We start from the raw sequence: 26,262 nt of genomic DNA on the forward strand, positions 1-26,262 counted from the left end.
AGCATTTTACTCATCCATGAGAGTAAATAAAATAAAACAAAGCCAAACAAACAAATCTTCCTGGTTTCACAGTTGTTGCTCCTGGAGTTTACCCTACCCCTTGCTGAGGCCAGTGAAAACACCACAGCGGGAAGGCAGATAGCTGCCCTGGGCGACCAGCGAGTCTGCAAGACCCCAGGGACACATACGGACCCAAAGCTTTTTGCTCATCATCACGAAACTCAAGATAAATCTGTTTCAGTAAAAAATCAAGAAAAAAAAAAAAAAAAAAATCTTTGTGGCTGCAATTTTGAAGCACTTTCTGTAGAGGGAGCAAGAGGCCTTTGGTATATGAGCCATTAAGCCTGAAATAACTTTTCCATTTTGATTTCTTCTCACTAGTTAGAATGAAAACACATTTAAGGGCTTTTCTCTGTGCCCATTACAAGACCTTTTGAAAAACCTGAAGGTTTGCAAGTTTCAAATACATATCTGAGTCTCTAGGAAGCTCAGGATGAAAGAAAAATCTCTCCTAAGATTTTTCTGAAGTGTATTTTTACCCGTCTTGGAAGACTTTTTCAACACTGATTCTTGAATTCTTGTTTGTTTGAGAGACCTTGGAATCCAAATGACAGTTTATGGCGTGATGAAAGCACAGTGATGCAGTGACAGAAAGTCCACCATCACCGCCCAGAGCACAAGCTAATAACTTTATTGATAACCTAAGGGTTACAGCAACTATGGTGTAGCCTTGGAAGCTGGACATCCCAGATAAAGGCCATGAGCACATGGACTGCAAAATGGTGACCTGATGAGCATTAGAGAGGGATTTCAAATATTACTTGCTCACAAATTCTTATAAATATGGACATCAATTTAGCTAACTCAAGAATGGGTTCTAATAGCAAATAAGAAAAATATGCATGCTTTCCATGCCCTAATATACTTTCATTCATAACCAATCTTTCTTCCTATGCAATTCAAGCATATACTGAATAAAAGAAAAAGACTTACTGAGCAAATATTCAACAACTACATCAATGTCAGGAATGTTCTACTACCTGCCTGTTGCAGGTTAGTTCCCAAGATTTAAGACTTTTCAAAGCAGCCCTGCACTACAAAATAAGAATGGACAAATTCTGAGATCACATCTGGTGTGGCTGATTCTATATTTTCTCTTCAGTGATAAAGAATTTCATCTGGGTAATTTCCCCCTACTCTTTTGCTTTGCTGCAAATCAACAGATGGAGTAGGTCTGAAGGAAATGAAAAGCAAAACCCATCTAATACTTTATGGAATAATAAGGGCTTACCGCTAAAACTTACAAGTCAGAGATTACTAGCATAAATGGATTTTAGTGAATTGTATCTAGAAATGAAAAAAATTTCCAAGTGGCATTTGCATTTAAATCTGAAAAAGAATGCTTAGATATCCCCTTTATCATCATTTTAATAAAGTTCTAAAGAGTCAGATTTTATTTTTCATTATATTTTTAATGCAAACTTCTTATATCAGTATAATATTCTACTGAGATTAAAAAATATGCCAATTTATAAGAATATCATTCCAGTGTACTTTATTCAATATTACATAAATTTTTATACAAAATTGATCTTATCCAGTTCTGAAGGGGAAATAAAAGCAGTTCCTATCATAAAAACCTTGGAATATAGCCTATGGATTTAGGATAATCATGTGTCAATGTAGGTCCATCAATTTTAACAAACATACCACTGCAGTGGAGGATGCTGATAATGAGAGAGGCTAGGCATGTGTGGGGACAGAGAGTATATGAGAAATCTCTGTACCTTCTCTTCAGTTTTGCTGTGAATCTAAAACTGCTCTAAAAAAATAAAATCTGAATAAAAAATAATAGAAGAGGAAGGTACAAACAAGATTAAAAAGTTGTATATAAAGTACCAAAAAAGAAATCTCAATTCACGTAAATAATTACACTATTTGTAATTATGTGTGGGGTTTTTTCCCCTTCACAAACTCATGCAAAAAGTAGGTTCTATTTTACCACTTGCAACTAAATAAGTGGTAAAATAATTAGCTTGAGAAATTTCATAAGCTATCTTATATGTTTACTTTTGGCAGTGGAGAAAATACCTAACTTATGGGACATGGGAAAATTTTCGGTCATTGATTTAGCTTATGGGAAATTTTTAGGATACCAGAAATAAAATAGAGCAAACTGTATTTGGCTGGTTCCAAGTTAAAGCTGCCAAGTAATCCATCCTCTCATTTTCACCCATGACTTCATTCCCTTTCTATTATCATCATGCATGCACAGAGTGTTCTGCATTGTTGCTGTCATTCCTGAGTCAATACACTGGTAATGCACAAGGACACATACTCCCAAAGAGGCTCAGCCATCCCCGCTGTAACTGCTACCTCTTCTTAAATTCACTGTGTGTATGTTATTGGAGCCTTCAGTGAGAAATACATCCATTTTCTGCACGTGCACACTTGAAACAAACCAAGAATATATTTTCTAACGCCATTCTTAATTAGTGGTTTTCCATTTTGAAACTGAAGGCTCACAGAAGCATTCCTCTACAGCTTCCTATATTCCTGATGTGAGAGGCACAGAAATCAGAGGGGTGACCTTTGGCACATCCCACTGGCTTTACCTATACAACTTGTACCTCAAACGTCACCCTTGACAAGTCCTTTTCTTTCCTTCATTTGAGTAATTCCTGATACCTCAATTAGTCCCATCAACTTTTTCAGAAAAAAAGCAAAGTAGATATATCTATCTTTATTGTCTATATATGAACCTCCTGCGACATCACCCTACAAAACAATAATGTTCTTTCAACTTTAATCTTTTCTATTACGTACATTTAGTGTATGTTCATTCACTGATATTGTGTTTTTTATACATTCATCTATGTCTTTCATCTATTTCTGTCTTGAGTTGCAAAACGCTTAAGGGTAGACCCAGACTCAACAAAGGCCTGGCATGGTGTGTGTCCAGGGGAGCACTCACAAGCTTTCACACAAAAATAATGAGTGATGATTAAGGAAATACATGACCAAGCTGTTAAGGAAAAGAGGTCACTGTTAGGATCCTTTCATAATCTAGAAAAGCATTTTAAATGTGATATGTTATTTTGTTTTATACATGTAAGAATTTTTCTTTATTTAATAATATCTGAAGGCAAGGTTTTAAAAAGTATCTTTTATTAAAATCAAACTTTCAGAGCCTGCAGCATACATTAGCCCATATTTCTTACATTAACTATCCCATTCTAACATGGAAAATACCTAAATCAGAGACATGAGAGCCAAGAGAGGTGGTAACAGAAACCATAGCTCTATTTGAGATGACGATTACACATGTGCCACACATAAGCCATTTCCCCAAAATATCAGAGTAAGTTTTATAATAGACATATTAATTTTGATAGTTCTTTCATGATATCAAGAAGAGTCAGTGTGGTATATTCCTGGGTTTAATATAAACTTTAATTATAAGCATTTTCACTGACTTGTTTTTAAATTGGAGAAACAAATTTTGTTACATTTTTAAATTAACTTATTCCAGAACAATATTCATTTCTAACACTTTTTGGGGTCTGCTTTGGAAATCAAGAGGATAGGTGTTGAGGAAACTCATACTTTTCTTGAGAATCTAATTTTCCAATACATGTTGAACATTCAAGACTTTATGATAATATTTGAAGTGGCATTATTTGTAATTGCCAAAAACTGGAAACAACCCAAATGTCCTTTAGTGGAGGCATAGATAAAAAAAAAACATGGTGTGTTTTACAATGGAATACCTACTCTGAGTAATACAAAGAAACAAATGATTGATCACTTGGCAACATGGATGAATCTCAAATGCATTATGCTAAGTAGAAAGAAGCCAGACTCAAAAGGCTACATACTGTATGATTCTATTGATATAACCTTCTGGAAAAAGCAAAGCTATATGGACATGAATCAAATTGGCAGTTTCCAGGGTTTAGGGTGAGGGGGGAAACTGACACAAGGCACAGAGGTTTTAGAGTGATGGAACTCTTCTGTATCTTGATTGTGGTGGTGATTACATGACCATGCATTTGTCAAAAGTCACAAAACTGTGCATTAGAGTGAATTTTACTGTATATAAATCATGCTTTAACGTAAGTGGAAAAATTTCATTTTAAGCTTAAAAACTCATTTTAACTCATTTAAGATATTGCAGATAAGCATATTTCACAGACAAATATGCTTAATATTCTTAGTGGCCTTCAAATCACTTATTTAATTCTATTTGAGCCTAACAGAAACATAAGAGACGCTTGAATGTGGTGGAACACATGAAGATGCCCTCACTTAATATGAAAAGAAAACCTCATTCTAACGCTACATACTTTCTATCAATAGATCAAAATGTTCATCGAAAAATGGAGACTATATGGTAGATTATGTCTCTAATATGACAAGAAAGAGACACTATAAGAAATATAATTTGGATTGTATATTTAAGTAGAATCTAATGGCTCACATTTCTGTTGAAGGCTACTTAAGTATTTGTGGTCATTAATCAGTTTTACGGTAAATTACAAGTAACAGATTTGTCAGACTACTGGGATTAATGTTAATATCAGTTCCCCATCACAGCTTTTAGCCAGAGAAAATGAAAGATTAGTTGAATTAGTGGCATTCTCTGACCCAGATTATAGCCATCCTCTAAATGTTATTTTTCAACAAAAGATGACAGGGGGATTACAATTCTATGTGAATTTAGAAATTATAATAATAAAATGGAGAAAAATAATGCCCACAATATTTATTTTTTACTCCTTCCACACATTATTGCTCTTTCTTTTGAGACCAGTTTAAAACGATATACTTGCAGCCCTCAATTCTTTTCATCAATGAGTCAACACGTAGATTCTAGAGATTCACCAGAGAACACTAGAAAACCTGTGTTAGGATGGTCAAGCTGCCTTTGCAGGAGATTTTAACAAAACTTTATTTTTTCTGCATAATCTCACTGATTTATAAATTAAGTCTGAGTTTCAAACACTGAGTCATACTAATAGGTCAAACCAAATGTACACCATTTCTACATGATACATCAGTGAGAGAAGAAGGCCACAGTGATCACAGTGAACAAACTGAAGGACCCATTTCCACACCATCCCCTATATATCATGTCAACTGCTACTTACAGGGGACTGCCATCTTCGATAATAGCCACTTTTCCATCTACCCGAGGTCAGGCAAATAAAAATAGTGCATCATCTTGGCAAGTCTTAAAAAGACTTTAAGGTACTAGAATGAAAGCTGGTGAAAAACTAATAAAGAGCAACAATGTTCACCCACTGAGTCAAGAAAATAGAGTAGCTCTTAATTACAGCTCTATTTCCACTAAACAGTTTACCATTTTTTTAAAAATTTAAATCAATGATACTAACTTATCACTGAACATAAACAAGATTAATATAAAACTGAAGCAATTATTGCCTACACAAATCCTCAGGTGAACAATAACCGAACACGTTTTCCTGATCTTCTGACATTAAGTGCAGGTAATGAAGCCTGGTATGCACCATACACAAGATGAAAATTTCCATCAAGCTCATTCCCCTTAAGTTTTTTTAGATTACAATGTGATATTTGTTTTAATAGCTCCTGTGGCTTAGCACTTTTTCCTCTTTCTCTGTCATTTTGCTCTCTAGTTAAAAATAAAGCAAAACAGAACAAAAACTTTCCCCTCTATTATGAATTTGTCCATCATTTCAGTCAAATTGGTCTAGCTTCACAGTTTTACATTTATCTATCTACAGCCCATTTTGGCCACTAGTTAAAGATAACCAACTCACACACGCCCACACGCACAGATGCCGAGGTCGTTTGGGGGTGTGGACCTCCTTGATAACTCTCACGGGAAGGTGGCAGCAGTTGAAGCTGCATTCACAAATCCACAGGTCTAGTTTATTTCCCCCAGCAATTCGGCATATACAGAGAGAATATGATGATAACCAATAATAGATAATGTTTACCAAATTTTACTAAACAGAAATGTTCTAAATACGTTTTCCACAATATCAACATTTTAGGGGTAAATAGCCTTTTTCAAGGTAATACTTTAATATATAAGTTCTTATATTGTTAAAAATATCACAGAGTTACATTCATATGTCTAAGAGCGTAGCCGATCTACTAAATTTGAACACTGGGCATGTAGAAATGCATTTATCAGCTTTAGATAGCACCTAGTGAGATATTTGCCTGAATACAACATAAAGTTTAAAAGCTCAGATGATATGTCCACCTGTCCCCACAACATCTCTAATTGGATGTGTGTATATAACAGGATCTCAAACTCAACAGCTCCATAAGTCTTCATTTTACCACCTCTGCCCCTTTCCCACACCTGCTGCTTCTCCAAGCTCCCTCACTTTGGTAAATGGCCTCAGCCATTCACCCTACTTCTTTAGCCAAAAACCTATGTAAGGGTCATCCTTGGCTGTCACACCCCACAAATAGCCAATTTATTAACTGGTATTGTTGAATCAAAATACAACCCAAAGCTGACCATGTAACTCCAGTCAAGCCCCGCCTGCCTCTTACTGGCCAACCACATCACATGACCACACTCTCCACTGGTCTACCCGCTGTCACTTCTGCTGCCCTAAAGACAATCTTCCACATAGCAGTCAGTGAAACTCTTTAAAAACGCAAACCAGAATCATGTCATAATGCTGATCAAAACCTTCCAATGGCTCCTAAAACTAACCAAAGTTCTTACCATAGCTTTAGAGGCAGTGTAGGATTCGCCTTATTCAACTCCAGCCACTTTCCCTTCTCGCTGTTCTTCAGATACGCCAAAGGGATTCGGCTGCCTCACTGTTTTGCACTTGAGCTCTGTCGAGCTTTCATGCTCTTCACCTGCTAACCTCGTGGCTCGCTCCCTTCCTTCTTTCAGGTTTTTGTTCAAATACTACGTTTTCTGATGACCTCATCTATCACTATTTACCCCCTTTCCTGCTTTATTTTCCCTCCCAGTGCTTACTACCACCTGACAACATACAATCTAGTTATCTGTTCACTTTCTGTTCTCCCTAAAGAGAGCCATACATTCCAATGAGGATGGGATCTCATCTTGTTCATGCTCAACCTCCAGCCAGGGCGTGCAACTGAATGAAAATAGGATACTTAGGAAAAATCTGGATTCTCTATTCATGGAACCTGAAACATCACCACCTGATCTGTTTAGAAAAGCATATATAATAATGATCAACACCACCACTTCCAACAACGAAAAACTTTTTACAAAAATATGAACCAAGTAATATTGGTTCACAGGTATTTGAAAAATTAAGATTAATATGTCAAAAGTACAAAAAGTCCATTTCTAAAGGACAAGGCAGGAAACAAAATTCTAAGGAAAAAAAAAAAAAGACATTCCTCAGCTTTCCAGAACATTATCTTACCTGGAAGGAATTACTCTATTATTACTTGCAATAATTCCTCTGCTTATTTGTCAACATCTTGCGTCAAGCAGAATAAATATTTTTAACTGTTTAAGGTTCATTTGGTTTAATTTTCAAAGATCAAATTACTTCAAGATAAATATAATTTAGTAAAAATTTACACTATAAAGTTAAAATTTCATTCTGCCCCTGAAAAATATTACCCATGTTTCAAGCTTTTACTTAAAAATTTATATTTATAGTTTAAATGTCAATGATATTAAATAGAAACCATTTAGAAAAATAATTTCAGAAAAAAATTAGTAAATCTATACACAGTAGTTTTAGCTTACTTTTACAACAGTATATTTTTTAAAAATAAATTCTATATTCTAAGTTACATAATTCTAAACTACATATTAAAAGTCACTTAATTGCAAGCTTATAGTTTTATAAGAAAGTAAATACTATTGCAGAGTAGCCTCCTACAGCAAGTAAATGGAAATCAGAGTAACAATATCAAATAATTTAACACTTACAACTTCAGTTAGTATTTATAACACCAGGGTATAGATTTAAAGGTAAATACTAGCTTTGACATTATTGAATTCAACACTGGGATTTTCAACATCTGTGAGAATTGCAAAAGTCTATGTTAGGTAGTAATTTGTAATTTTGTTTGGCCTGATTTTGAAACATGCACTAAGAGTCTAACATGGAAACAGGTCCTTGAACACTGACGTGTCTCTTCAGTGAATGACATTTTGCTAAGACCTCTGTTCCGCGCCCCTCCAGGCCTGAGGGTCTATACTCAATTGTACTCTGCTTATACATGCTAATGAGGCCAAAGGAGACAAAACATAAAAAACAAATATCAAACAAATAAAAAGAACCAGGGTACTAATCCAGCTCATACTGGTTTCAGCAATGGGTTGAAATCAACCAAATATAAACGGACATTCAAGTTGCCAAATATTTTCTACATAATTAACACCATGGATGAGCACTCCTTAAAAAACAGGTTGTACTAGGGCCGGCTCGGTTGTGTAGCGGTTAAGTTCACGCACTCCGCTCCAACAGCCTGGGATTGGCAGGTTTGATCCTGGGTGCAGACCTACACCCCACTTATCAAGCCAGGATGTGGTGGCATCCCACACACGAAACAGAGGAAGAAGGTAAGAGATGTTAGCTCAGGGCTGATCTTCCTCACCAAAACAAACAAACAAACAGACTGCATAGGATCTAAAAAGTTGAACCTCAAAAGGATTTTTGAAATAATTTAAGGTAAACAGATTCCCTCAATTATCAGATGGAGAAAGTGAGGCCCAGAGAAGTTACCTTGTTCAAATCAAGAGAAACACTTAATGCTGGAGTCAGGTCTGTGACCAAGTCTGATTTTACTTTAATGTTCATTTCAAAATTCCATGCTGGTTTCATAATAAATACAGTGCATACATGATTAAGAAAAATATTTATTAAAAAAATTTTTTTTGATGAAGATTAGCCCTGAGCTAACTACTGCCAATCCTCCTCATTTTGCTGAGGAAGACTGGCACTGAGCCAACATCTGTGCCCATCTTCCTCTACTTGATATGTGGGATGCCTACCACAGCATGGTGTGCCAAGCGGTGCCACGTCCGCCCCCAGGATCCAACCCGCGAACCCTGGGCAACTGAGAAGCGGAACGAGCAAACTTGACCGCTGCGCCACCAGGCCGGCCCCCTATTTATTAAAATTTAAGTGACAAAGGAGGGCATGAAATTATCTTTACAGTCAAATCATGTAAAAAGAAGTGCAAAAAGAAAAAACGTCAAAATGTTAAAACTCTTAGCATTGATATTTGGGGTATATATATACCTGTGTTTATGACTTTAATTTTTCCTTTCTTTTCCATACTTTCCATATTTTCTACAATGATGTGCTACCCTATATCGTCAGAACCAAAAATAAACTGGAGAGATAAATGTGCCATTAAAAGCCAACACTTGGCTGTTAACTAAGGTTAATAGTAAAATAGAAAACTAACTTGCTGCTAAGCATGCACTATTAAAATATTTCTCTGGTTGAGTAAAGCAAATGCATTGTATCTGAGGGAAAAATCAAGACTAAATAGGGAGAAAGTATATCCACCTGCACTTACAAATTGAAGTATTAAAAAAAATCAATAAAATGCATTTTACTATGAATTTGTTCTTCTCTCTTTATAGGAGAAACAAGGACTCAATATTAAATACAAACGAAGCAAACTGCAGCTCAGCTTCTTATGCCTCTCGCCAACATGAATTTAATAAACGGAATGTGAAAATTTCATATCTAATTAGCAATATTTCATTTACTTCATTTTCTAACATTCTCTGAATTATCAGAGGTATTTGAGTTTAGATGTTTTATTACATATAAATATACCAGAAGTTCATTTGGGGCTAAAATATCATATGTTCTTACTGGTTTAGAGGCTACTACACGGAATATGTGTATTTGCTTCCAACTTCTATGTCTGCTACATATCCGGCAGTTCCAAGAAAAGTTCCCACTAGAGAATGGTCCAACTAGCTTAGTTTCCCACTGTCCCTTGAATGATGTCAAATTTCATATTCTTGCTTTTTCTCATATACTATCTTTTCCAATTGTGCCCATCCTTTGTGACTCAGGAAATTTCCATCCTCTCTATGAAATATCCTTGACTTACAAAGTCTATGACAGCCTCTCCTCCAAGCTTATATAAAAAATAACAAAGTATAATCATACAATTTAGTGCATAATGTTCTCTAGTGATTTCATGTACACTAATTTTATATCTTAAAGTAGATTGTAAATTTCCTGGGAGCTGGGAGCCGGCTTATCATTCTTCTGCATTCATATGTACAGTGGGAGCCCAGTGACCAGCAGAGGAAGGAGTGAAGAAGCTCCTTCAATCGGAAATGAGGATCTTAAGCTGATAAAATTAAAGTCAATCAACCAAGCAACCAAGTATTCTCGGTGTACTCAATACAAAGCAAAAACAGGGAGGTGTTACGGGAAAATCAGAGAATAGCAGGCTTTTGCCCTCAAAACCTTATAATCTTTTTAATGTGGAGAGGCACTTTAAAATTAGAACAGAGTAGAGCACAGTAAATAATTAAATGTGTAGAAAATACACTCCAGGAAGAGGAATGAGAATCAGTCTTACTATCATCATTCTGACTGAAGAAGTCACAGAAGTTTCCTAAAGAAATAGAGCCTGAGACACAGACCTTTAGAATAAGGATTCTGAAAAGGTAATGCAAGGGAGGGAATAGTATGAAAAACTCACAAAGCCAGAAAATTATCAAGACACTAGGAGTTACTGAACAACATTCTAGTTGAATAAAATTCTGTGGCTCTTACTGCTAAGCAGGAGAGCATAGAATCAATTTAGAAGGAAAAAAAACAATGTTGGGTTTTGAGTAGGAAAGTCATCAGGGGAAAGCAGAATTTAAATTAAATCAGCTACATGAACAAAATATACTGGAGGAGAAGCAGGCAGCCAGATTTAATATAAAGAATAAGAAAATGGAAATCAGGAGAATTGCTTTACCGTGGTTTGACTTGCACAGACATATCACTTAATTGTCCAATGTGCCTCTTGTGCCCTCGTTTTTCAAACGAGACACCCAGGTTAACTCATTTTCTAGGTTTAAAATCCACTGTTATTACCTCTGAGACCATATCATATGATCAAGTATAAGGCTCTTTCAGTTGTCTAGCTATGAGGCGAAGCTAGGGCAATGGGCAAGATCAGCTGAATATGAAAAACTTCCAAAGAACAGTCAACAGGACTTAGTGGCTGAACAGATTTGCGAAATGAGAAAACGGGAGGAACCAAAGATTATTTTATATCATATAGGGTAGTTGGGCTAAATGTGACCTGTCTGAGGAAGAGAGGCACACTGTGAGGGAGAGCTTGCTGTGCTTGCTACGCTATCCTCTTCCTGGATGTGGGGAGAGTCAGCTTTCTCTCCCGGTGGCTCTATGTGTAATCTCAGGGTTTAGGTAAGTCTCATGGATGCTGTGGTTACCAGCAACGAATCAGGAAGGAGCTTGATTACTGGCACTTTAGTTTATAAATCAGGCTGGATCATTTTTATTGATGCTTTTTTTATTCACCCTGTACTTTCTGTACTGAGAACCTCAAAACCACTATTTACCGTATCTTTATGCATGGACAAGCGGTCACCAAATTCAAGAAAACTCACTTGATGCTAGGGAGAAGGGTGGTAGCTGGAGGAGGAGGAGAGAGCCGGGGAGGAACATCATATTCTTCACTTCCCAGGTGGCCATTGGAGAAGACCTGAAAGGAAATCAAAAGGTTAGTTCGGAATTTAACTTCTGGAGGACCTGAAAATAATAGCAGCTCCTAGAAAATCTATACGTTTGAAAAGAATACACAATTTCAGTTTATTTAAACAAGTGGAATACCATATAATTAACTTAGGAGGCAGGTGCACCACAGTGATTACTCACCACAACCCAAAGCAGTACCATGGTATATGGGAAAAATACCATATAACATGGTTCTTAAACATCTGGAGAAGGAATGCTATAATTTCTATAAATCAGATCTAGATAGCTAGATAAATAAATAGTAAAATTCCCCAAACATGATGAGTTTTCAAATGATTCAGTAAAAAAATAAAAAAAAAAAAAAAGGCAGCACTGATATGATTCTTATTTCAACTTCTCCCAAATAAAAGTGCTCTAAATTATACGTCTCTGGGGTTAGCAGAACATTTTCCAACTTCTCCATAAAACAGTGCATGAGTAGAATCAGAAATGCCTTTGTTCTTTCGAGGGCGAGGCTTTGGCACTACTGGGAACTAGAGATCTGTCTGGCTTTCGAAGTGCAGACAATTTTAAACATAATTTTCAGTGTGTGGACAACACACACCAAAACTGTTACCTTGCTCATAAGGTACCACTGAAAGCCAGAGTTTAATTACTCAGAATTCAGAAATTCTGATTTCCACGTTGCTCAGTTACATGACAGGAACTGTCTGAATCACTCCTCTTTACTAATCCAACAACTGGAAATTAAAGCAACTTAAAAAAAAAGAATAACTTTTCAGAGACATATTTACAAGAAAAGATTAAAGATATTTTAAGACCTTTAAGTAATCATTGGAGTTTTATTATGGGGCTCTTTCCCACACCCTTATTAACTCATATTTAAAAGGTATAGGCTGATGTTGGGGCAAAAAGGATGTCACGTGGCTTGAAGAGTCCTCCATAACCCAATCAGTGACCTACCAAGTGCTTCTCTTCCCCCTCACATTTCTAAAATGGTGTTGAAGCTTTAGAATGCAAAAGTGAAAAGGCCATGTCTTTCTCTATCAACTCAAAATAAGTAAAGGAATATGTTTAAAGAATACTTTTGAAATATATCAATGTTTGCATTTCAAAGCTACACAATCTAAATTTTATAGCATTAAAGTTTCACTCTAAAAACTAGGTCCTATGCCATAGTGTAGATTTTTCTTTTTCATGTCTCCTTTCATTAGATTCAATATATGACAATTACATTATGACAAAACACATCTTTAAATGAAATGATTTTATCATAGGTTTCTGACTATGGACCACATAACAGAACAAGGCAGAGTTTTTTGAACTTTGCTAGAGAGAAGAAATTTCTAAGCAGATATTAATCATTGCAAAGTTCAATGAAAACCTTTAACATAAAAAAATGCCTTTTATCCAACAAATACATGTATCAAATCACAAATGCTCATTGTGATAATGAGCATTTAAAGCCATCCTTAATTGGGGTCCTGTGCATGTTGCCAGGATGGATACAATGTAAGATTTTTGCAATGGAATCTCCTCGATGTTACTGTTTCACAACACATTTAAAGTTCATTCTGTAAAATGTAATATGGGTTTTATATGGAATAATTTGTTTTATTAGGAGAAAGTACCTAATGTACTGTTAATACCTAATAAAAGTTCAGCAATTATTAAAAAAAGGGGAGACATGGGAATATTTCTGTTGTATTACCTCTAATTTAACAATAAGACAACCATAATTTTATACTCAGAACATTGTGAACATATCTGAAAAGGAATATCAATATATCCAAACATTTACTGATATTAAAAATGCTTTCACCTTGCACATTAGGTAAATAGGAGAATAAACATATTAATAACAGAGCTTGCACAATATTTTTGCGTACTACCATAAATTTCAACAAGTCATGCAGGCAATGATGTCTATCATCGGTAAAAACCACGAAGCACAGTTAATGACGCAATTTATTGCCTAGGAAAGCAATAACTGAAGAAAGTTAAGTGACTTATTCCTAATTTTGTGAAACAATCTACTAACGTGGTTTAAAACGCAAATAGCACTTTCTCTAACTGCTTTAGAAACACACCGTTATTAACGCACAGTAACTCAAGGATTTCTCCTGCCTCTGAAATGCCACAGTGTCTCTTCTGAACCATTCATTTGGCACTTGGCCTCTGCTGATTTGCTTATTTGTGTAGTTATGTTCTGTGGAAGAGCACTCAGGCCACACTGAATCTCTTTCAGCACAAAGACTCTCTGATTTCCTCATTTTATAGGACGTTCCTCAGCGCTTTACACACAGTAGGGCTTAAACGAATACTGACTGCTGATGGGCTTAGATGACCTTATTAATGGAGGCATTAACCAATGGAGTGACTTTCCTTTGGTACTGCTGGAAGAAACTCATTAGTTTACTGAGCTTCTCTTAGCAAATACATCCAATTTGTTAATGGCTAATTTTGTATACTGTTCTAAAATATGTACTGAGAGTTAACAATATGCCTAATACCAAACAAGTAGTTCTTCACAATTCTTTCCTAATTGGTAGACTGAGATTACACTATGTGCAAACGGCAAAGGACCTAGATATGCAGGTAGTACTATAGCGATGTTCATATTTGTGTTCATTTAACGTGCTCATTGACATTACTTGATAGTGGTTGGATGACAAGATTTATTTCATTCTGAATTCTATGTTTCCACCTGCACCCATTTCATTTGACTTAAAATCATTTTTGTTGCCACTAATTGAGGGAGTGCAGTAAGTCGCAACCTTTTGAGCGAAGAATAAATAGTTTTTGTTCTCTGGAAATCTGAGAGGCCTGTTTGCAAACAGGGGAAAACAACAGTTCCTCAAATATGAAGGCTGATACTATCAACTGAAGCAATTCACACTGAAATATCCCTGGGTCAAGCCTCCTTAACTCTCAATTAAGGAACCATCTTTTTCTTCTGCCTTCCCAGCTCTTGGTCACAAATCTACCACAATTCCATTGCAAATGCTACCAACTTAAATGTTCTGATCCTATCACTCCTCTGCCAAAAAACTTTAAAAGCTTTCTCCTGTCTATCAAATTAAAGATAACTTAGTGTAGAGGAGAAGACACTCCATTACTGGTTTCCCTCTACACTGCCATTGTTTGACTGGTCCTTCTTACTGTATGTCCTATACCCTATCCAAACTTGACTTCCTACACTATGCATATTGTCACACCTCCATGCTATCCCTTCCTGTCACATTTACAAAAACAACACTTACCAATCTTTGAATGTCTATAGTCAGTGACCCTCTTGCACGAAGCTTTCCTTATTCCTTCTTTTACCTGCACCTCAATCAGAATGTCTTCTTCCTCTTGGGGATCCCACACTCTATTTTCTCGATGCTTCTCCTATGCCTTATCTACACACACACCTGACTCCTCCTCATCAGATGGTGCTTCATTCGTTCGTACTCCCCACCATGAACAATGAACAGCCTAAATTCTCATACAGCTGACACAGGCTGAAGGGATAATAATGTGTTAAGGGAAGTTTAGACTTGTGGAAGAAGTATAATCTGAGTTATCACATAATTTAAATTCTAGATTACCCTAGATTAAAAGTTTTCTACATGCCTCAAGATGGCATTTAATCCTAATCTTGAAGTTTGAAATGTTTTCTCGTGATCCAGATACTGTCTAAAAATTAAGGTTAAAACATTTGGGACCCTTGAGAGAGAGGGAAAAACAGATACTTTTGTGATAATCTTGCCAAAATTAAGAAAAGCCTTTGTATTGGTAAAGAATCCCAAGCACAACCCTTTTCCCCATCCCACATATATAAACCCACACATACACGACCACAAAAATATTGCTATAATTCTGCCTTCAACAGTATCAGATTGGCAATGAAACCAGTGTACACAGAGGACTTATTTTCTGAAAAACAGTCCTTGAGATTTATAGATAAGTTTAAGGTCATTCATATAAACATGTGCCTTTCCACCAAAACAGCAGAAGCCACAATCTCAAAAAGGGGAATTGTTCGGTGTATTTATCTAGTGGCATCTAACAGATTATTGCATATAGGGAAGGTCACTTTAGAATAACGTCACTTCAAGTAACATGAGAAGTCAGAGATAGTTTTATCACATAAGAAACAGCAGTATTCTTAATCTTTCAAGAGGAACGAATAAAGATAGATGGACACAATGTTACTATCTAGATATAAGTAGATAAATTTCAAGTTTCCAATGACATTTTAAAACACGTTAGTGCAAATATTTTAACCTCAGGTAATTAAAACACACAAACCAACAACAACAATAAATAAATATCTAGCTGACAAAATATTTATTAAGGAACGGGTTTATAATGTGGCTAGAACCTGAATTCCAGAGGATGGAAACCGAACCACAGGAAAGAAATGTCTTGCATGTAAAACAGATAAATAAACCTAAGGCAGTAAATGAAAGTCACAGAAAATCCTCACACTTCATTTTGACTATGAACTACCGGGATTTTCCCCTCAGAGCTCTCTACAATTACCAAATGGAATAATTACAACTGAATTTATTCTTGCTCTCCTTACCATTTATCTAGTGAAGATGCAAATAAAAAGGGCAATAGTTCTAATGGACGTTGGGAACTGGCACACTGACAGATGACAAATATGAAGGTGAGTGAATCTTTACTCCATTAATGGGAGGGTTTCGGTTTTGAAGTCCCCTTATGGTATTCCATATGCACATTTAATTTAAATGGAAACTTTTAGTACTTACCCAAGTTTACGTGTCTTTAAAATGAGAAGATATTTAATTTGAAGCATTACCTCTGATGAAAACAAGTCTAAATGATCGTTGTTACTATTTGACACAAAAACGTATTTGCTTGCATTTGGAGACTGATGGGTTATTTGAAAATAATAGATCAGCCTTCAAATATATAAATCCCCAAACACTTTATTCCTATGATAAAATTTTTAAAAAATTGCACACTAGGTATGGCAGGTGAGAATACATGGTGACATTTACCATTTTCATCAAGAATATGAATCCTTTTTCATCAAAATAATTTCCCTTTCCTCTTCAGGCCTTCTACAGAAAACTACTATTCTGGTGTAAGGAGGAAAAAACAGTCTATTTTAAATAAGAAAATTACATTCTACCTTTGGTTGAAGGTCACTGCTGGAACAATACATCAAAAACTGTCTATGCCCCTTGTGTATCATGGATGTCCTCTTTCTCCAAGTCCTTTCCTGCCTTACCCAAGACTCCTGACAACCCCGGCACGCACACAGCCTTTCACCTCTATCATCCGCTTAAGTACTGGAATAACTCAGCAACCAAGTTACTGAGTGCTGACCACGTACTCATTAGGAAGGACGCTAAATAAAAGGAGAGAGGAAGGGCGGAATGAAAAGATGATTTGGGTTTTAAACTCTAAAAAGAAAAAGCACAACTATTTTGAATGAAAATGTCAACTGTTCCAACTTATTCTGATACTCTGTGCCTAGCTGTTATTTTGGTTTTATTCAGAACCAAGAGGTACGGGGATTTAGATATTTGGAGGGTAACTATTTTAGATACTAGGTACTCGTATTATTCCATTTTATAAAGTAAGGAAAATAAGTGGAGTTGGGGGTGAAGATGTGGCAAGTTGCTCAAATCCACAGAGCCAGTAAATTCTAGTGCAGGAAGTAAAATTCGGGTGTGATTCCAGAGCCTGGCTAATCTATGTTGATAAGATGTTTTAGTTCTGTTAAAACACAGCCGTCAGGTTTGCCTTATCATTTTTACTTCTGCCTGAAGGAGCTGAACGGTTCCTCTTCTATGAAGACACTTTGTGAAATTTGAAAGGGGAGAGAACACTGGGACTCTGGTTATCCCAAACACCAGGAGAGTCTTGCCTATAGAAGGGCCTTACAGATGTGTAATTAAACTCATTTGGACTGAGGAGCTACAAAGATAGAATTGTGAGAAACAAACCCCAACCCAGGATCACAGAAACCGAGAACTCAGGATCCCAGATGGACTGACTCAGTCTTTCGCTGCTGTTGTTACTTGAAGCCAGCCTCTTCAGTCTCCCACCAGTGAATTGAGGAATGAGGCTTTTTCTACTTTATGTAAGTTGTGATATTCTCTGTGGTCTGCTGAAGTGGGACCATTTTTTCTTTCATAAAGATAATGAAAAAGGAGAAAAAGAAGAGACATGGTCTGTTTTATAGCACTTAATACATTAACTACATATAAATCCTTCTTTATAATCCACTTTAGAAGTCAAACAGCTAGATTAAATTAGAAATCTTAGAAGTCTAATTTTCTTTTAAATGCTAAGTCTAGTTGTAACATGAAATTAACTTTGAGAATATAAGCACTGCAATTTCATACACACAATGTATATTAAAGACCTTAAAGAATCTTGATGAGGATTATTTCCAGAGAAATAAACAAGATTAAAATCCAGCTTTCAAGGAAGAGAGAAATTTGGCAATTCACTCAGTGTTCTCTGGGATACTGATATATATCAATGATCAGGACAAAAAGTTCACATAGAAAACATTTAAAGGGATGTTCATAACTGAAGTCACTATTAATATTTCATAGCTACAGTTAGTATAATAAAAATAAGCTTTCATCCCTATAACCTAAGAAATTTAACCCCAATTTTGGAAACTCTAACTTTCTAGACAAAAATTAACAGCCAGCGTCCCAGGGCTTATGAGAGCAAGTCTGTTATGAGCGCTAGAAGTACATAACGTATGACGTAAAGGAACCCTGAAACAAGAGGTCTTCAACCAATTGGCTAAGGTAATTATTCTAAGTATTTCTAAAGTCCTTTCAGAAAATAAACTGTAACATGCTGCTGAGATGTAACCAGGCAATTCTGTCGGAGCTCACTCCACCACTCTTCTCAAGACAAGTATGATCATATATGAATGAAAAGTGATAGAAGCTAGAGAGAAAAAAAAAAAATCACTGAAAAAAAAAAAATAAAAGACTGGCAGGTCCCTCCAAGCAGGATTCCAGTCTGTGGAAACATTGTTCTAAGGCTGAAAAGCTCTCCATTTTCAGAGAGCATTACAAAAATTTCTTTTCTAAGTGCTTTCTCTTCCACTTACATCGTATTTACATGACCTCGGAGGAAAGCTTTAGAGCTTCTTGTATATAACAGACGAGGAGACTGACAGTACCAAGCCGAGTCACTGACGAAGAGTCACGGCAAACCACCAGCACTTCTTGCCTCTGTTTTGAACGCCATACTAGACGGTTATGACTCTTCCTATCCTGGCTACCCTAGAATATCACTGAGGCTAAACATTATCATACACAGTTTTCATTATCACTTTACCTTCACACGTGCACACACACGCACGTGCACACAAGAGTCGAGTACATGTCACACTTTACACTTCTTCATTTCTTGAATATCTTATAGGATTAACTCACCAACTGCAAGCCATTATTTTGAAGGAACAGATCAGTCACCTCAAGTAACAATTTAAGATCAATAGAGATGAGGTCACTTTAACATTGCAGTCTTCAAACGAGGCAAAACCCCCTTCAGCTGAGAAAAGATGGCAGCGATCTGATCGCAGAGCCAAAAATGTCATCGAAGCAGATACCAGAAAATATTATACCTCTGCCAAAGGCCTACAAAGAGTCATAAACTCAATGATTTCTGCTGCTGCCTCTTTGGTTCCCTCTACACTTCAATTCTTTCCTGGACCTATGAACGACAGTGGTGATGTCCTTCACGTAAGAGCTCAACAAGTGTGAGAGTCTCCCTGAGTTTTATGGAGGAATACTTGCTCGGTAAGAGTGCAGTGGACTTGGTGTTTTTAGGTATGTGAGAAGTTCATTTTACCTGGCTGCCTCAGGTGTACTGTGCTGGGCAACAACAACTCCAGTGACTGATTTATGATATACTATAAATACACAACTCTTTTTCAAATTAGATAGAGCTAGGAGAGTTAAAAAAAAAAAGAGTGCTGGTTCTCCCACCAACAAGTTGTTAACGGGAAAAATTTTTGGCAGATGAAATAAGGGAGAGTGAAATAAATCTCTGGCAAACTGTCTCGTGTCTTCACATTAAAATTAAATCATTTCGAACCTTCTTCTTGACAACTTCTTTTAAGTTCAAGTTTTAATGAGCTTCTGATTATTTATAACTTGGAGATAATTAAAGACCTGCAGGGAAGTGCCACACTGGGCAAAAAGACACTGTCCAACCTTTGACACTACCTCTGATCAGAAGAGTTTAAGCAGACTGTTTATCTTCTGCTTTGCAGATTTCTTACCTTGGCTCCTTCTGCAGGCAGATCGTGGCGTCTGTGTTTCCTGATAAGCACTGGGTCAGTGCCCATTCTACTGTGCCTTCCATTTACATTCGAACTAGCTGTGATTCCAGGCTTCGGAGAGCCATCCCCTAGCAGTCGACATCCCACAGATTGATTAGTCCCAAACACATCCCGAGGGCACCAGGCTTCTAGAGGCATCGGCTGGTCTCTGGAAGGCACACTTTCCATGTGATGGAAGTGACGACTCAGTCTATTGTCAGGTGGGACAGGGGGAGGTCTCTCAGGTGGAGGGGGAGGAGGATCTCTCAAGGGAGGAGGTGGTGCTGGCAGCGGTTTATCTTGTTTTCTCACCATGCAGGGAGAAGACTAAAGAGACACAAGAGGAAAAAAGAAAATCAAAAGTTGCCCCATGCACTGAAACGACTTCCAGACCAGTATATCATTGCTTTTGTTTTCTAAGGCCTCATGGAGCTTTATTAGCTTACTACGCCATCTTTCCATAAGTTTCTTTTTATCAGCAGTTAATGAAATTTTAAAAATTTAATGAACGACTCATATAAATATATTTCTTTAGGAGTTTTGTAGAAAATGAGTACACAAAGTCAAATAGTAGGATTATAGAGACCATACAAGAAAAAGCAGAATATCAAAATTATTTGATGATTTTGACTGGTTGACATTAAAAGAATATTGAGTCATTAATTTATTTGCACATTTCCATGATTTAGGAGAGAGAGAAGAGGCTCATCAAAGTCGTCATAGTTCTACCTTTAAAGAGCAACCTAATTTGTAAAGTCTCTGGAAGACTTAGTGTTGGTTTTGCCATTTTTGCGTCCGCCATGGCAATACAGAGCAAATGGTAAGAAGCAAATTTGCTGTGGTTCTTTCTTTCATCAGTTATTAGCAGAATAGTGAAAAATCACAAATAATAGAGGAGCATCATTTATAGATCTTACTTGAATTTTATGAATCCTTAAAATGAAAAGAAAACCCCACAACAGTCTGATTCTTCCATGGAAATATGAAGGTATACGCCACTGAACTGAACCCCTGTGACTTTTTTAGCTTTTATTTTTATTACTATGGTTCATTTGATGAATGATTTGTGCCTTTATTGTTAGAAAATACCACAGAAAAAAGGAATGTGTTGTGTACTTACATAATTCTGACTAAATAACATTCCAAAATGTCTTAATACGATCTTAAAACCAAGTTGACTATAATGTAGAAAAATCAAACACTACTAAAATATTGTGCTTCCAGCTAATTTTAGACTATAAAGCATATTACCAAATGGAATTAATTTCTAAAATCTTGTATTTAATAAAGCAAAATGATGTGCTCTTATCAAATCTGGAAAAAATTTGCACAGAATTAGAATAAACTGTGGGCTTAGATTCACAGAATTAGAATTATGTCTTTAATATTAAACAGTAATGTAATTACTTTGCAAATATTGTAATTCTTTGTAATTAATTCCTTCAGGTATTAAAAGTACATATAATTTCCTCTTCTGAGTCACCTTGAAACATGGGTGATAATTTATCACACCTTAAGCTCTTATGCAAATACACTGCCATCATATTTTTCTTGTCCTGACACTACGAAAATGAGTGTAAAATATCATTTGATAAGAGCATGCAGTTTATTTTAATACATATAATGACTTCTAAATCCATTTTATAGAATAACTATTCTGACTCTATTTATTTTAGCAAATCAGGGGGCTGTTACAGACACATGCTCTCTCTGAATAACTCTGTTAACTTTTATAGTAATAAAGCCAGAAACACGATCGTGGGCTCACCATCAACAAAATAAGAAACCCATCAAAGTTATTCATAAACAAGAGCACAAAAAATATGAGCCATGGAATTTAAAAGAAGCTGAGCAGTCGATAATTGTCACATAAAATTATCGTGTGTGTTTCTAATAAAATTGATTTACCTTTGGGGAACCAGTTGGGCTGCCACAGGGAGACCGCACTATGCCCTTCTGAATCAGGTCCAGGCGAGGGGGCACGGGGGGCAGGCTCAGATGTGGGATCTGGAGAGGGTCTGGATGTGGTTTTCTTCTCTGTGCAAGGGGAGAGGATCCTGGTGATGTGACCGGTGAATTCTGCCTGTCAGTGCACTAAAAGAGAAAAACGTTGTTTATTCAATGTGGAAAGCGTATGCCTTTCAGTTCTTAAAGACGACATTTAGTTTTGAGAAGGTGTCTGCCACTGAACGTCTGTTAAACTCACTTAGTTTACTCTGATTAATAGACGGAAAGAGCTCACGTTGTCCCTCAATGGCAGTATTACATAAAGAATAAATGAATAAGTTTCTCCTACACATTGCTTAGAAAGGGCTTAGGAAAAAAGAACAGCAAAAGCACAGTTTAAGAACAATCAAACGCAGACATTCTTCTGGAAACCCATCCACGTTTCATGAAGAATCCCAGAAATTCACAATGCAGTAATGCACATTGCTCTTGGTTATCCATATTGTAGAATTTTCTTCAGTCTTTGATTTGTAGTACATTCTAGCACTCTAGAACTTAGAAATTATTTCGTTCCATACAAAATATATATCCAGTGCATAGTGTACTTTCCTACGAACCAATTAAATCAGGTAGAGTTTAAAAAAAATAGTGATTTAAAATAAACAGATTTAAGCCCAAATGTTTTCTTCTCAAGCCTTCACATGGGAAAGAAATCCTCAAGTTTAATGTTTTTTCCTTTAAAAACAATGAACTAAATCTAGGAAAGTTTGTACTTCTGGTAAAAACTGATACAGTTCTATGCCACTACAGGTTTTCCATCTTGTCTGATAGACAAAATAGCATCAAAAAGCCAACAAAAAGTACTTTGATTTGTACATATGTAACCCTTTCTATTTTGGAAGTTTGTTCCTGTCTTTTTTTTTTTAACGCGATATAACCTGATTGCTACTTGGTATAAAAATCATACTGTTTAATCAAATAGCCTCACTAGGATAAACAAGAATCTGTTCTGAAATCGTGGGCAGTGTCCTTTTCAAGGCCACATTACTAGCTCTTTGGAGATCCAGGCTTAATTTTTAAACCTACTACATTAATCTATCACGCTTTGATATTCAGCTGTTTCCTAATGCTACTATTTATAAAGAACTCTAAGCTTGTTGTTAAGCCATTTCCCTCTAACATTACTCACATTTATAAGAGTAGTTGATGTCAACAATTGACACTTTAATTCGAACTCTTAACAACAGTGAGAAAGATTTAGCCATAGCATCTTTAACTAAGATGGGACAATAGATTTGTCAGCAATCTGCGCTTAGTTACACGGCGTAAGGCTTTTTCTCTAACGAACTGAAACTGGGGTTTCCCTGATGTTTTTCTCATCATTAGACTGGGGTTATGGGCTTTTGGAAGGAAGACCTGGGAGGTAAAGTAACATTTAACCACAGAGCTTCAAGGGTCCTTGTCATCCCTGTGACTCGTCACTGTTGATGCTGGCCCTGATGAGCCGGCTGAGGGACGACCACCCAGGTTTCTTCTCTGTAAAGTTCCTCTCTTTTCTCCCCCTTTCCAAACTGTACTCTTTGGAAGGAAGTTACTATGTGCAGCCTGCACTTAAGGAGTGGGAAGTTATGCTCTCCCTTGTAAAGGCTTTTTAGAAATAAATTTGAGTAGCTAAACAGAAGCTACTCAATATATTTAGACATAATTTTACACAATTTTAAGAAACTTCTCCTTCAGTAATTTCATGATTCTTTTTCATATCTCTTACCTATGATAAGGCAAAACAATTTCAATTGTTACTAAATTGAAGAAGAAAAAGTAGAAATTCTACAGTCATAAAATGATTTTAATGCAGCCAGTGATTCTTAAGACAATTCTACCCTAGAATCATGGGGCCCGACATGATCATGAATTTGAAACTTAGGGAGTAAAACCAATCCCAACATGATCATCAACAGAACAGAAAGATCTCCTGATGTAAACCTATGTGCGTCACAGAATCGTAGCATTTCAGATCACATGACGTCTAATTCTCCACAGTTCCCAGTAGCATAAATCACATTCTCTAAGAACTAGCAAAACTGTTACCCGATAAAAATGGTTTGTGGATCTGTTTACTATCCTTCACAAAAAAAGACTCAAGAAGCCAAGCCGTCCACAAGTTCCTGTCCCAAACAGTTTGTTATATATACAGGGAACGCATAGTACTTCAGTCAGTCAGTCACCTGCAGAGAAATCGTTCCATGCTTGGTGCACACCCTGCAGAGACTGTCAAACCAGACCTACTCTCCTCCAAGCACGTTTATTCCACAGCCATCTTCCTGCTTCTCTCATTACTGGAGATAAGAAAGAGAATTCTCACAGAGCCAACAGCCCACCCTCACTATCAGAACTTGACTTCTAGCTTTACACTGAATTACTTATTATCATTTAAGCAATTACTAAATTCTTAGTTTGTTCAAATAATGGAATGGATTTGATTCGAAATGAGTGAAGGACTTGTTAGATATTGAAAGGGTATACTGAAAATCCTCAGGACAGACGTCCAAACTAATGTGTGTGGTGCAGCAATAACCTTGAACTTCTAGATACTTCCAGAAGAACACACTTTGTGAATGAAGAAGAGCAGCTTTGTGAATGTAAATGGAAGCAGACCTTGCTTAGCACAATTTATATTGTGTTCTCAAGGTGATTATACACTGTCCTCCTGAAGAACTAATTCATTTTGAAGCATGACAATATCTGTAAGTTGGCTTAGTTAGAAGGATTTTATGCAGGATATATTAGTATGTGAAGCATCAAAAAGCACTTTATCTTTATTGATTATTTGGACTAAATTCACCATAACTTTTTCACTTTCCCGAGTTCTCCTAAATACAGTAAAATTCCCATGTAAGAGTAGATAATTTAAGAATACTATATTTAAGATATTTAAGACTGTATTATTTTTTGCTGAACCTTTTGCGCTATCAACTATTCTGCAACTAGAGCATTGCAACTTTGCACTAACTTTTATTGCTGAAAAAAACTGAATGCTAACTATGAACATCTGGAAACATTTTTAGTAGACGGTGTCAGCAGACAGTCACATGAAGAGGTCACTTCTCATTTATTTGAATAGCCTCCCTTTTTCTTTCCTTCCTATTTGAAAGTCTAAGGTGGAAAGAAGCCTAACGCAATGCTTCACTCTCCAGCTCATAATTAAATTCTTAGATGAGACATTAAAAAATCACTGGGGCTGGGCAGGTGGTGTAGTGGTTAAGTTCACGTGCTCTCCTTCAGCAGCCTGGGGTTCACAGGTTCCAATCCTGGGCATGGACGTACACACCACTCATCAAGCCATGCTGTGGTGGCATCCCACATACAAAATGAAGGAAGACTGGCACAGATGTTAGTTCAGGGACAATCTTTCTCAAGCAAAAAAAAAAAAGAGGAAGACTGGCAACAGACGTTAGCTCAGGGCCTCACCAAATAAAAAACAAAAATGCCAAAACAACATCATCAAAAAAATTCATGATATCAAAATTTATCAGTTCAGGGGCCGGCCCGGTAGCACAGTGGTTAAGTGTGCACGTTAGGCTTTGGCGGCCCAGGGTCCGCTGGTTCAGATCCCGGGTGCGGACATGGCACTGCTTGGCACACCATGCTGTGGTAGGCGTTCCACATATAAAGTAGAGGAAGATGGGCACAGACGTTAGCTCAGGGCCAGTCTTCCTCAGCGCAAAAAGAGGAGGATTGGCAGCAGTTAGCTCAGGGCTAATCTTCCTCAAAAAAAAAAAAATTATCAGCTTAACTTTAAGAATAGAGAGTTTGCCCATTTTTGCCTTCTGAAAATAAAAAGCAAGATAGATTGATTTAACATAGATTGATAGTATTTCTTGCATAAACTACACCTCTGTCTCCATATAATATTTAAATATTTAATAGCCTTTTAAAGGACTTTGATTTCTAGAGTATCACAATTCCCATAGTTATCAGGTATAAAACATATCTTACAGCTGAGATGTGACAAAGGGATGTGACCAGTCATCTTTATTCTACACATTTATATTATTCCACACATAGATTCCACAATCAGACATTTCCCTCAGGCTTCTTCTCTGCCTTCTTCCACAGAGCTAATCCCCAGCCGAGGAACACACGGGCCACTGATCTTTCTCTACTTCTGACAGGCGACAAAGAGAGTTGTTGGGGAAAAACAACAACAAACAAACCTGGACCCTATCCTCTGGCTCAGGCTTAAATTCTAAGACTGTGAACTGTGCTAACTTAATCACCTCTTACTGATTTATCCAG

The 26,262-nt window shown here is 36.6% G+C and overlaps 1 protein-coding gene across 7 annotated transcripts in view; it reads right to left on the reverse strand.

Moving 5' to 3' along the window:
• CBLB (Cbl proto-oncogene B) overlaps positions 1–26,262 on the reverse strand; it is a 192,621-nt gene that overhangs the window by 24,456 nt on the left and 141,903 nt on the right. For all 7 annotated transcript variants that reach the window (XM_014853222.3, XM_014853220.3, XM_014853221.3 and 4 more), the window contains exons 11-13: positions 21,928–22,113; positions 19,981–20,346; positions 11,612–11,706 (exon numbers count right to left, since the gene is read on the reverse strand). In XM_014853222.3, coding sequence (XP_014708708.2) covers positions 11,612–11,706; positions 19,981–20,346; positions 21,928–22,113 — 647 coding nt within the window. The remainder of the gene's footprint in view (positions 1–11,611; positions 11,707–19,980; positions 20,347–21,927; positions 22,114–26,262) is intronic.

Source organism: Equus asinus, chromosome 5, assembly GCF_041296235.1.
Source record: "Equus asinus isolate D_3611 breed Donkey chromosome 5, EquAss-T2T_v2, whole genome shotgun sequence".
Classification (NCBI taxonomy): domain Eukaryota; kingdom Metazoa; phylum Chordata; class Mammalia; order Perissodactyla; family Equidae; genus Equus; species Equus asinus.